Source organism: Rhinoderma darwinii, chromosome 5 (genome assembly GCF_050947455.1).
Source record: "Rhinoderma darwinii isolate aRhiDar2 chromosome 5, aRhiDar2.hap1, whole genome shotgun sequence".
Taxonomy (NCBI): Eukaryota; Metazoa; Chordata; class Amphibia; order Anura; family Rhinodermatidae; genus Rhinoderma; species Rhinoderma darwinii.
Genome location: NC_134691.1, coordinates 277608158 through 277621413, shown reverse-complemented (window position 1 = coordinate 277621413; position 13256 = coordinate 277608158). Strand labels below are relative to the sequence as shown.

Here is a 13256-nt window from a genome sequence, read left to right as displayed (position 1 = left end):
CCGAAACCCGGACCCCGCACCAATAAGCCGCTCCGGTGGCCTGCGGGTACCAGATGTTACGGCACATAATGCTATGTACGGAGCTGGAACCAGTTGGCTCCTTACATAGCATATCGGCCGTGCTACAGAACTGCAGGTGCGCTCCTATTCACTTAAAAATAGGAGCAGAGCTGCGGTACTGCTGCTCGGCCGCTATTACGTGGCCAGAGCCAACTGCTTCCGGCATGTACGTCCGGTGTACCGGACAAGCTTATCTGTGCGGGGCCCGGGTGTCGGACACCCACAGATCATGTACTGATGAACTGTCCGGTGGATAGGTCATCAGTTGTCAGAAGGCGGAAAACCCTTAAGTTGTTGCTTACAGCGGGTATATGGAGAGGAATACAAAAATCAACATACATGATGAAGATGATCTGAAGTCAGAACAAATCAGAAAGTTTCACAAAGAAAAATAACAGGTACTGGTTTCTAAAGTAATGGTTTTCTCTGCATAGTAAAAAGTCTAAATGAGGTGATTCATTTGCTACACTCAACATATAAACACAAAGTGCCTTGAAAACGTATTCAGAGATTTGGCCAATTAAGGCTCTGTTCACACTAGCGTTGATGGTGTTCCCTTTGGGTTTTGCCCTCAAAAATACCAGAACCCTGTTGGTATCCATTTGGATCAGTCACAGCAGTAAGGGTCCTACGATAGTGTGAATAGAGTCAAACGTATTTAAAATTAAAAAGGCTAAAAGACGACTGAGGCCATTTTTTTGTACATACGGATCATATCTAAGCTGGTCAACTAGGATTTGATCAGTAGAACGGTTATGTTGCGTGTCAGCGGCATAGGATATAGGATCCAACTGACAGAGTTTTGCAGCTTCAATGTAAAGTGAATACATAGAAGCTGCAGCAATAAAATTAAACATAATTTTTCTAATTTAGTTTTATTAAAAAATGTAAGTATGCAAAAGCACATACATTACATAAAAAACAAAACAAAAAAAAACAGCATCAAGGGTTTCCATAGCCTTTAAGTTTTGTTCTTTGTAATATTTTTATTTCAAAGCAAAAAATTTAAATTAAGGGGTCGGTTACGAATATTTGGTTTCAAACTAACCTTAAAAGGGGTTGTCCAGTCCCTAAAAATTGACAGGATATCCTCAGGATAGGCCATCCATATCTGATCGGTCGGGGTATGACTCCTGGCATCCCCACTGATTAGCTGTTTTGAAGGGGCCACAGCGCTCACAGTATTAGTCTTCTCCCATCCAGTTGAATGGGAGAAGACTAAGGCCGGATTCAGACGAGCGTGTGCATTTTGCGCACGTGGCAGCTCCGTGTGTCCTGTTCATATGGATGCGCGGCTGCGTGCTTTTCGTGAGTTTTACGCAGCGGACTCACGCTGCGCAAAACTCACGGACTGTCTGCACTGCCCCATAGACTTGTATAGGTCCGTGCGAGCCGCGTGAAAACCACGCGGACTGCACGGACGCAAATTACGTTTGTCTGAATCCGGCCTAATACTGTGAACCTCGGCTACACGTGTGTTGGCGATTCACAGTACGAGCAGTGACAGGAGTAAAGATGCCCCTTCAAAACAGCTGATCGCTGGGGGTCCCGGGAGTCTGACCCCGACCGATCAGATATTGATGGCCTATCCGGAGGATAGGCCATCCATTTTTAGAGACTGGACAACCATTCTAAAAGAGATCTGTCACCATAAAAACAGATCCCAAACCACATACAGAAAATGTTAAAACATCTTAAGTGAAAGAGCCAAGGTCTTCGGTTTTCATCAGACTAGATTTTTACCTACAATTCTTTAAACAGATACCAACTAAGTCACTGAAAAGTCATGAATTCATTGGGGTCAACCAAGAAAATAAAATGTGGGCAGTTCTTACCTGAGAAGGAACACTCTTTGGTGGCTCAATACGAATGGTTGGATCCCACTCTCCAGGAGGTAGGACTGTTACTTGGTCTAAAAATTCATCTATTCCTGCAAGAAGATCATTTCTATCTTTTGCCTTGTAGGCTACATCATGGAATATCTATAATGGAAGTAAACAAATGATCTGAAAGGAGTGCATCACTACATTATAAATCAGAATAATAGCCACAGATTATGCACATAGGACTAGGGATGCACCGAAACTTTGATACGGTTTAGATACCGTGCACCCTCAAACGGTTCGATACAGTTATTTCATGTATTTCGATACTAAGCTGTGCGGCCGCACAGCTTAGTATAGTAATACATGAATGTATGAGAGCGGGGCTGCGGCTGTGCAATACAGTCGTTACCCCGCTCCTGAGAAGTGCGCGCGTGGTCAGCATAATGTGATGCGACCAGCGCTGCACGAATGAGCGGCGGCACTGAAGACAGAACACGGCGGGCGCACTGCAAAACACTCCCATGTTCGGTCTTCAGTGCCTGTGCCGCCGCTCATTAGTGCAGTGCCGGCCGCATCACCTCATGCTGACCGAGCATGCACTTCTTGTCAGGAGCGGGGCAATGGCTGTATTACACAGCCGCAGCCCCGCTCTAACGGCGGAGAGCAGAGAAACCTCTCGTGTCCGCGGCTATTCTCCTGAATGCTGCGATCAAAGCTGACCCCAGCATTCAGGGGAAAAATCAGAAGGGGAGATGCCCTTTGGATCGCGTCACAGGGAATTCCTGTGACGCGATCGAGGACCACACCATGTATGGGCAGACAGCCCAGAGTCCATTGAAGGATCCCAGGGCTGTCTGACCATATTTCCTGTTAGGGCATACTGAGGTATGTCCTAACAACTGCCTGTGTACTATCAGTGTATAGATATATGCCAGTACATTAAAGTTTAAATATAATAAAAAAAAAAAAAACACACTACACACACGACAAAAAAATTAATCTTGATACATAAAATATACACTCTGTCGTCGCGACCGTAATAACACATTTATAGCGTTATTCAGATTTACGCGGTTATAAAATAAAAGACTGCTATCTTTCACTTATTAATGTGAGGCATGAGGTATTATGAATTTTGAACCTCCATGTGCCTCACATTAATAGTAATTAACCCCATCATGTACCTCACACATTAACCCAATGTTGTCCATTATGACTGAGGAACATGATGGGGTTAATTACTATTAAAGAGGCTCTGTCACCAGATTATAAGTGCCCTATCTTGTACATATGATCGGCGCTGTAATGTAGATTACAGCAGTGTTTTTTATTTAGAAAAACGTTCATTTTTGACGGATTTATGACCTATTTTAGCTTTATGCTAATGAGTTTCTTAATAGACAACTGGGCGTGTTTTACTTTTTGACCATGTGGGCGTTGTGGAGAGAAGTGCATGACGCTGATTGGCCAGCGTCATACACTTCTCTCCACAACGTCCACTTAGACAACTGGGCGGGTTTTACTTTTTGACCATTACGAAAGTCATTAGCATAAAGCTAAAATAGGTCATAACTCCGTCAAAAATGATTGTTTTTTGAAATAAAAAACCACTGCTGTAATCTACATTACAGCGCCGATCACATCATGTAGAAGATGGGGCGCTTATGTCGTGACAGAGCCTCTTTAATGTGAGGCACGTGGAGGTTCAAAATTCATCACACCACGCGCCTCACATCAGAAAACGGAAGAGCTTTTTTTAATTATTCTTATTATTGTTGGCAAAAGTATTCGAGTATTGCAATACTACACGAAGTATCGGTATCGACGTCCAAATTCTGGTATCGTGACATCTCTACATAGGACTATTTAACGAAGACCACAAACCTTTGGCGGGGGGCAGGTTCCATATTTAATAGATTAGGCCATGCTTTTTTTTTACACAGACACCATAACTAAACGAATACTAGGTTACTAAAAATATGCACTATTGAACTGAAGAGCAACAATCACTTACTTCATCTGTCATTAACGTAGCAATGGATCTTCCAATTTCATGGTATTGCGCTGCCTTTCCATTTGGACCCAGTAATACAAACAGGAATCTGGAAGGAAAAGTATATTCATAGACGGTGGCAAAAGAAGATGACAACTCATTTCTAAATAGTCAGGGCAACAGCGCTCTTCATGTTTTTCATTTGTAATGTACAACTATGTACAGATGTAGCAGTGATTTTACTACAATCAGAATGAGGGTTTGTTGAAAAATACACACTTGCTAACAATTGTTCACTAGATGAAAAACAACTTTACGACAGATCAGGATCAGTCCGAGCGTTTGGCCTTGCTCATATTATTGAACGATGAATGGACACTTTGCCTAGATTAAAGGCTGTGAAATATTGAATTATGGATTACAGCTGCTGATAAAAGTCCACTTGACTAGGAACGTTCAATTGATTTTATATCACATGGATTCCTTCAGCGCTGGAGTGGAAGAGTCCAGCTTCTTCCCCACAGTTAAAAATCAAAAAAAAAAAGTTTGTCATTGCCCTAATGAAATTGAATAATAATCTAAATAGCACAGGTCAAGAACCTTAGCTCAAAACTGGTCTATATCTATATATATATATATATATATATATATATATATATATACACACATACACACATATATATACACACACATACATATACACACACACACACACAAACAGGCATTTGGTATTCCTTCAGAACATTGTACACTCAGTGAAGGTGGACATACACTTTACAAGAGAGTTTAACCCAATGACCATAAAATACTGGCAGCACATTATGTTTTACCACATCTACCTCTTATTGCCTCCACGAATACCCCAAATATCAGAGGAAATAATAAAAAAGAAAAGCAGCTTAAGGCTCTACTCACACGACCGGGTCCAAGTCTCGGCCGATAAAAATGGCCGTTTTGGTCAGTTTTTCTTGGTCGTTTTGCATCCGTTTTTTCCCCCTGGATGAATTTCATTTGTAAATTTTTTGCCTCCGTAGATAATGCCACACACTGCCCTCTGTAGCACAGAGCCCCACTGTAGGTAGTGCCACACAGCCCCACTGTAGGTAGTGCCACAGCGCCGGGGATTCAGTTTCATGAGTTGGGGACCGCGCCAGGATAAGTCCCCGACGTGACGGTCCATAAATAGGCAGTGGAGTTAGGGACTTCTCCTGGAGAGGAATCCCCGGCCACAGCTTCGGCAACACTGTGGCCGGGGATTGGGGATTCTTATCCTACAGGGAGCAAAAAAATACCCTCCTCCTCACATGCACTTCGCACTGTGAGAAGGAGAAGAGAGTGAACGAGCAGCAGAAAGCTCGACCGTCACTCGGATCACATCAGAGTGACAGCTGTGCTTTACACGGCCCCAGACTTCTATGGGAGCCGTGCGGCCGTGAGAACGGACGAAAATAGGGCATGCACCAAAAATCGGCCGTGTGAATAGCCCCAATTGGGGTCTATTTTTGCTACTGCGGCTGTGTGATGGCCGTTCTAAAAAACGTCCGTCACACGGCCAGGAAGCCCTGTCGTGTAAATAGGGCCTAAGGCCAGGTTCCCACGGGTCGGACGCACTGCGTAAAAACTGCGCAGCATATCCGACCTGGAACCCGCAGTACATTCCGTCCGAAAAACCACACCACATTGTGTTGTGTTTTGTCTGACGGATCTTCCGCGGCAGAAACTAGCGGCAAAAAAACGTTTACACTTACCTAGGTAGTTGTTATGGCGACGTGTCCCTCCTGTGAAGTGCGGTCCAGCCTCCCTGAAGGAGGTTTCATTACATGTGACTGTAGCTACAGCCTGTGATTGTCTACAGCGGCCACATGGGATGCAACGTCATCCCAGGTCCAGAGGCCGGACTGGACGAAGAAGCAGACTTCTGGGTAAGCATGTTTTTTGCTTAATTGCGATTTTTGTGGCGCAATCACTGCGAATATGCCGTAAAAGTCGCAACACTTTGTTGCCGGATTTGCATCCACATTGATTTCAATTCCGCACCGCGGGCCATTGCATTAATGTTTACGCTGTGTTTTTTTCCGCAGCGTGGGTATGAGATTTTCTGAATCTCATTCACTTTGTAAATGCTGCGGAATTTCCGCCCAAAATTCAGTTGCGGAAATTCTGCAGCGTTTACACTACGCGGGAACCCGGCCTAAAGCTTGATTCTCACACAGCGTTTTTTTTGTTGTATTTTTTAGTGCTGCCAGACATTAAAGCGTAACTAAACGTTTAACAAACTTCTGACATGTCATATAGTTTTGATCCGAGCACTGAGACCCCACCAATCTCTAAAACGAAGCAGCTGAAGCGCTCGCACGAGACGTGACATGTCAGAAGTTTGTTAAACCTTTGGTAACCCTTTAAAGTCTATAGTAAAATATAAAATGCACTACACACAACTGCGTTTTGGTTTGTGGCATTTTTGTGGTTTATTCCAAACATGGCACGCTCTGGGTATGGCGTTTTTACCATGGGCTTCTTTATAGGAAAACATCAGAAGTAAAAAGCATGTACAAAATGACACCAAATTTAAAAAAAACAAAAAAAAATTCACAAAAACGCAAATAAAAACTCATGTTACATTTTAATAACGTAAGCATTCAAAGTTTTTTTTTTTTTTCTATGCAGTTTTAATTGCCAGGCTGGAAATACATTCTGCTTTTGTGGCCGTTTGACGCAGTTGTGTGCCAAAGTCAGGAGTTTATCCACAAAGAAGATAAAATATAAAAAGGAAAGACGCATACTTCTCTTTATCGACTCTTGGCTTTTTTTCAAAAAACTTTAATCAATGCAAATTTTGAGCCAAAGCCAGGAGTGGATACAAAAGAGGAGACCTCTACGTCTCCTCAGTTATCTATTTGCTGTGTGTGGCCGTGGAGACAATAGTTTCTACATTAAATTATCAAATAGCTATATACTGACGAGTATATACAGCAAAGTTACCTTGTTGGGATTGGTACCTCTGTTAGGCCAGAGATCAGAACTGCTGGACTCAATCTCACAAAGGCAATTATTGGCCGATCCAAAAAATCTACTTCTCCCACCAAGACATTCGATGCCTCAGCTCCTGGGGGGATTTTCTTCATGAAGTTCATGTCAACCTAAATGTAAAACATATACATCAATTGGCATTTAAATGACTTATAGCACAATTTTGATTACTTGCGCAGCGAAGACGACGTCCCAGGTCTAACCCAATGCACGAATCCATGTGAATTTGAGATGGGAAGTAATTTCCATAGTGGGCAAATCTGTCAACTGTAAATCTTTTTAAACATTTTAGATGTTTTGCAACAGTGTAATTTTCAGTTTTTTTTTTTGTTTTTTTAACTATAATATATGATAAATAATTTGTAGTTTCATAAAGAAAAAAGTTCTATTGTCATAATGCGAATGACTAAAAAGATACTATAGTGACAGACACACTCACCGATCACATATGGGCAATACACTTACTAGACATGAAATAAAAACGTAAACTATAATATTAAAATAAAAAGTTTGATATTATACACAATATGAATGCTAATATTGATACTTTTGCCACAGAAGAATGTGGCTAAAAAATTTGGATTTAAGGGTTTAAGATTGCTGAAAAAAAAAAACCCCCATACTAATTGAATGAACGGGGTTGTCATATGTGTATAATAACAGGAACTACAGCACAAATGAGTCTTCACCAGCAGACGACAATGTGACATGATTTGCACTGTAGACTAGGAATCAATGACACGGTTATCTGCAGAAACTTACAGCACACCTCTTGCGTCCCATTACAAACGTGGCACAATTACAGTGCCAGGAATCATAATCCTGCTTGAAGGGAAGATGGTGGACCAAGCAAAAAAAACAACAAACACTATTATAAATGTATTGTCAACTCAAGGACAATACAATAATCCAACCAGTAAACAATCATTTCAAATTAAATTATATTTTCTAACAAGTCTCCTGGTGACCAATTACACACTTTTGTCCACATCAGATTCGAGCCTAATGCAGTTCAGTGGCAATATACAGCACCATTCACCTAGCCAGTTATAGGTAAACATGAACTGATAACATTTCGCTCATAAGCAGTTAGACTGCATTGATTCCAGAGCGAGAGAGTGCGAGAGAGATCGCGAGTGCGAGAGCTTGCGAGTAAATGAGTGGCATATACACACTCAAACATACTAACAAAATTAAAATGATAAGGCCTTGTTCACACTGCGTTTGATGCCTTTTTGCCACGTTTTAGGCCTCATACACACAAACTTATTTTTTTCCTCCAGTAAATACGGGTCCTTTGTCACACGTATTCGACCCGTATTCCACCAGTATTTACGGACCCGTGCCCGTAAATACGGGTCCGGTGTCACCAGTATTCCACCCGTATTTACGGACCCGTTTTCTCTGCACTAATCGGCAGCCCCTTCTCTCTATCAGTGCTGGAAAGAGAGAAGGGGCAGCCCTTTCGGGCAGAGTTTCCGCAGTGATTGAAAGTAAAAGAAGTTCATACGTACCGTTGTCTTGGTGACGCGTCCCTCTTTTGACATCCAATCCGACCTCCCTGGATGACGCGGCAGTCCATGTGACCGCTGCAGCCTGTGATTGGCTGCAGCGGTCACATGGGATGAAACGTCATCCCGGGAGCCCGGACTGGAGGAAGAAGCAGGTAAGTGAACTTTTAATACTATTAACTCCAGTGGTAGTCACTGTCCCGGGTGCTGAAAGAGTTACTGCCGATCAGTTAACTCTTTCAGCACCCTGGACGTCGCCTAGAAACGCTCCCGTAATTACAGGTGCACACACGTAACCACCCGTAATCACAGGAGCCCCATAGACTTCTATGGGCCTGCCCGTGCCGTTATTACGGCCTGAAATAGGACATGTTCCATATTTTTCAACGGCACGGGCACCTTCCCGCAAGCATACGGGGAGGTACCCGTGGCCAATGGAAGTTTATGGGCCTGTAATTACGGGTGTTTTTACGTTCGTGTGCATGAGACCTTACGCGCTGAAAAACGTGTCAAACACATGCTTTAAGCATCCAATTGACATCAATGGAAAAACACATTGCAGTGCATACGGAACGTGATTTTTTACGCGCGTATTTAATTTAAAACTGCGTCGTAAAAAACCAGCATCAGGCCAATTCTTGGCACGTAAAAAGCGCCTAATTCCCATAGTCAATGGGAGTCCTAATTGCGCTTCAAAATGCCTGTACTTTAAAAAGCACTTTGCAAAAAAGGCCAGCCTTTTTTACGCGTCTACATGTCGTTTTTTGAGCGCCGTGTGAACAAGGCCTTAAAGGAACAATACACCGTCTAATAATCCAGCTGTATTGTTATGATGCAGTTTATAAAAAGGCAACAGATCACTCTTAGGCCTCATGCACACGACCGTAGTGTTTTTCTGGTCCGCAAATTCCAGGACCGTGTTCCGTGAAATGTCCGCCGCAGTTCATCCGTATGTAATCCGCAGTTCATCCGTAAGTAATACGCAAAATGCGGATTCAAAAAAAAAAAAAAAGCCTAGGTAAAACAGGATGACGACAGAACTCATTCCTGGTCGTCGCCTAGCAACACTTCCGCAAATCCGCAAACTGCGGTTGACACACGGAGGTGTACCCGCATTTTCCACGTCCACATCGAATTTGCGGGCCGTAATAAGACATGTCCTGAGTTTGTGCGGCACGGATTTGCGGACATGCGGGGACCCGTGAAAACACGGATAGTGTGTATGGGCCCATAGAAATGAATGGGTCCGCAATTCTCCCGTGGATTTTCGGGGGAATTGCGGACGCAAAAACACATTCGTGTGCATGGGGCCTTACTGGAGGTGACATTGTGGGGATGCTTTCCAATATGATCTCACACACGAAGCACCTTCCTGTTTTAGCACTTTTCTCTTTCTAGATCAGTGGAGGTTGCTACACTCCGCATAAACTCTAAGGATAGCATGACAAGGCAGTAGTGATTCTCTGGAGGACTGCATTGTGCTATTGCACGTAAAATCTATGGAGGAGATTTATAGAGACTGGTATTTTATACGCCAGTGTTAATATAAAGAACGCTGGACTTCGATGCATGCCTCTTAAAAAAAAAAAAATTATTAAGTGCATCTTTGGCCATCCGTATACCAGAAAGTCAAATCTACTCCAGCTACGAGCTGGAGTAGTTATGCGCTATAATTTATACCACTTTGACGTAAATTATGGTAAAATTGTCGCGCTGCGGACGGCACTGCCTCCTTCCACTAATCGTCAATGGCACAAAAGCAACAATTTTACCAGCAAATTGACATTTTTGTACACCGTAGTACTGGCGTAGAAAAGTTAATTCCACACTGAGTGCCGTTTTTTTGCGTGCAGTTTTCAATGCTGCAATGTGTGAAGAGGATCGTTCAATCCCTTGTTCAGTACAATAGCGCATCTGGCACAGCAAAGCAGCGAACGGCACAATATCCTAGGAGTATACCCATATGTACTGGTAGTGGTGTGGTAGGCAGCTGAATCACCACTGCATCAGAAAGACCGCAGCAAAACCAATGGAATAATGCATTATGCACTAGTGACTGGTTTTCCAGAAGGATTGTATACCTTACCAAATATATTCACCTTGTATTACGTATTCCTCAGAAAAAGTTAATTTGACCCTAACTTGACCCTAATTTGACTCTGTATTAAAGAGACTCTGTCACCAGATTATAAGTGCCCGCTCTCCTACATAATGTGATCGGCGTTGTAATGTAGATAACAGCAGTGGTTTTTATTTTGAAAAACTATCATTTTTGAGCAAGTTATGAGCAATTTTAGATTTATGCTAATTCGTTTCTTAATAGACAACTGGGCGAGATTTAACTTTTTACCAACTGGGTGTTGTAAAGAAGTGTATGAGGCTGACCAATCAGTGACCAATCAGCGTCATACACTTCTCATTGTTCCATCCCAGCTTCTTTCACGGCACAATCACACTGTGCTGTGGATCATGCTGGGCTGGAACAATGAGAAGTGTATGACGCTGATTGGTCAGCGTCATACACTTCTCTTTACAACGCTCACTTGGCCAAAAGTAAAAACGTGCTCAAAAATTATAGTTTTTCAAAATAAAAACCACTGTTATCTACAGTACAGCGCCGATCAGATTATGTATGAGATCGGGCACTTATAATCTGGTGACAGAGCCTCAGTCATTTTGTCGAGAACTACACCTATGGAAGACTATGATCTCAGTAGTTTTATGCCTCAAATTTTCCTCTACAAGAACAATTAAATATTTTAATACACAGCAAAAAAAAAGTGGTACCACAGAGCTTAGCAATAGGACGAGGAGCGTCCTCAGGGATTACAATCTAAATGATGAACCACATCCAATTCCCAACATACAACCATATCCAATAGCAACCAAAGCTGTAAATGTAGTTATAAAACACTGCAACCTAGGATCAGTACAACGTGAGCAAGTTGTCGAGTCGGATTTATCAAATTAACCTTCATGTAGATTCATTCTATATGTAAACTGTAAAACAGTGTTCGATAGGTGAAAATGCAATCATTTGTTTTTGCCAAGATGAAAGGTCACGGTTATATCCTCTGACTCCTAATATTTTTGGAATACTTTACCCTGATATTTCAGACACTTATTTTATAGTGATTGTAACAGTCAATCTCTGAAATCAGATCAGCTCTGATCAGTCCTTCCGAGAAACCATCAACATCTAACATTCACAAATTCGATCCCTCAATCTGTCACTTCCGACCATTTCCAAGCTAATTAACGGAAGCTATTCGCATGGACAAATTATTACGAGGTGTGAAATAAAATAAAAAAAATCCAAATTAAAATACCATACCCTGCTGAAGTCCACTGTGGTGTTCTCCTGACTGCCCCCAGTTCCATTGCGTTTCAGTTCTGCTGATCGGCCAACATCTAGATTTCCTGGTGTTGACTGTGGAGAAGATAGCAGCCCTAAGAACAAACACATGCCATTAGACAGGAATTCATCTTGTCCGTTACCTCTTGTGGAGTACTTGAATGGGGTGGTATTTCGGTTTAAAACGTTAAATAATATATATAAAAAAAATATGTGATCATTAGTAGTCATACACATGGTCCTACTGTGGGAAACCAGTGAATACTTCCACATTATCCCTAGCAGTTAGCTTTTGCTTGCTCACACTTGTTAACTCGATTATGCCACGAAAAAAACCCATTGGTATTAGCAATCACTCAATAGGTTTTTAGTAAGTAATAGAAAGAATGTCAATTGCAGTGTAGCGAAAACCCTCCTAGTCTGGATATGGCAAGACTAGGATACACTGTGGCTTATAGGATATAGGAGTTTGGAGTAAGATGGGCACATTCCATGGGTGGCAAATCTTCACTTGACTGAATTTTTTGGCTTCTGCTTGGCATGAAGTTTGAGGTTATTTGTTCTCATTGTATATCGATTGACAGCGATGAGCTCCTCACTTGCCCCAACAGTATAAATACTCAGCATTATCTGTATATAGATACCCAGTACATTAAAACATTAAGTCCTAATGGAGAATCCTATACAAAAAAAAGAAAAAAAAAGGAGATTCTGCTTATGTGACTGCATCTCAATACACTGCACATATCAGGGTTCATACCGAATTTGTAACACAAACCAGCAAACAAAAGCATAGACTTTATATTATAAAAAAAATAAAATATCTGCCCTCATTTGCAGGGAAATCCTTCGCTATACGTCTATTTACTAATCATTAGGTCTACATGAACGTTACAATGGGAGGCTAATAAGCATCTTCAAAAACATGAGGGTCGATTTATTTCTTCATATACCTTGAATAAGTCATGTAGGGACTATATAGATATTGGAACCCAATTTAAGAGAAATCGATCATTATTTTGGCTGGAACCGGTCACTTAAGGGTATGTTCACACGCACTAATTACGGACGTAATTCTGGCGTTTTTGCCCCGAATTACGTCCGAAAATAGCGCATCAATAGCGCTGACAAACATCTGCCCATTGAAAGCAATGGGCAGACGTTTGTCTGTTCACACGAGGCGTAATTTACGCGCCGCTGTCAAATGACGGCGCGTAAATAGACGCCCGCGTCAATGAAGTGACCTGTCACTTCTTTGGCCGTAATTGGAGCCGTTATTCATAGACTCCATTGAATAGCAGCGCCAATTACGTCCGTAATGGACGCGGCGTTCAAGCGCCTGCACATGCCGTTACGGCTGAAGTTACGGGGATGTTTTCAGGCTGAAACATCCCCGTAATTTCAGCCGTAACGGACGCCCTCGTGTGAACATACCCCAAGTCTTAGTCCAAACTCCTACATCCTATAAGCCATCAAAAGAG

The 13256-nt window shown here is 42.2% G+C and overlaps 1 protein-coding gene across 2 annotated transcripts in view; it reads right to left on the bottom strand.

The window, feature by feature from the left end:
- Positions 1-13256, bottom strand: part of SLC4A7 (solute carrier family 4 member 7) — a 148183-nt gene that overhangs the window by 29147 nt on the left and 105780 nt on the right. Inside the window, exons 7-11 of one of the 2 annotated variants that reach the window (XM_075827180.1) lie at positions 11755-11870; positions 7672-7731; positions 6862-7019; positions 3901-3988; positions 1896-2042 (exon numbers count right to left, since the gene is read on the bottom strand). In XM_075827180.1, the coding sequence (XP_075683295.1) occupies positions 1896-2042; positions 3901-3988; positions 6862-7019; positions 7672-7731; positions 11755-11870 (569 nt within the window). The remainder of the gene's footprint in view (positions 1-1895; positions 2043-3900; positions 3989-6861; positions 7020-7671; positions 7732-11754; positions 11871-13256) is intronic. The other variant, XM_075827181.1, reaches the window with a different exon arrangement.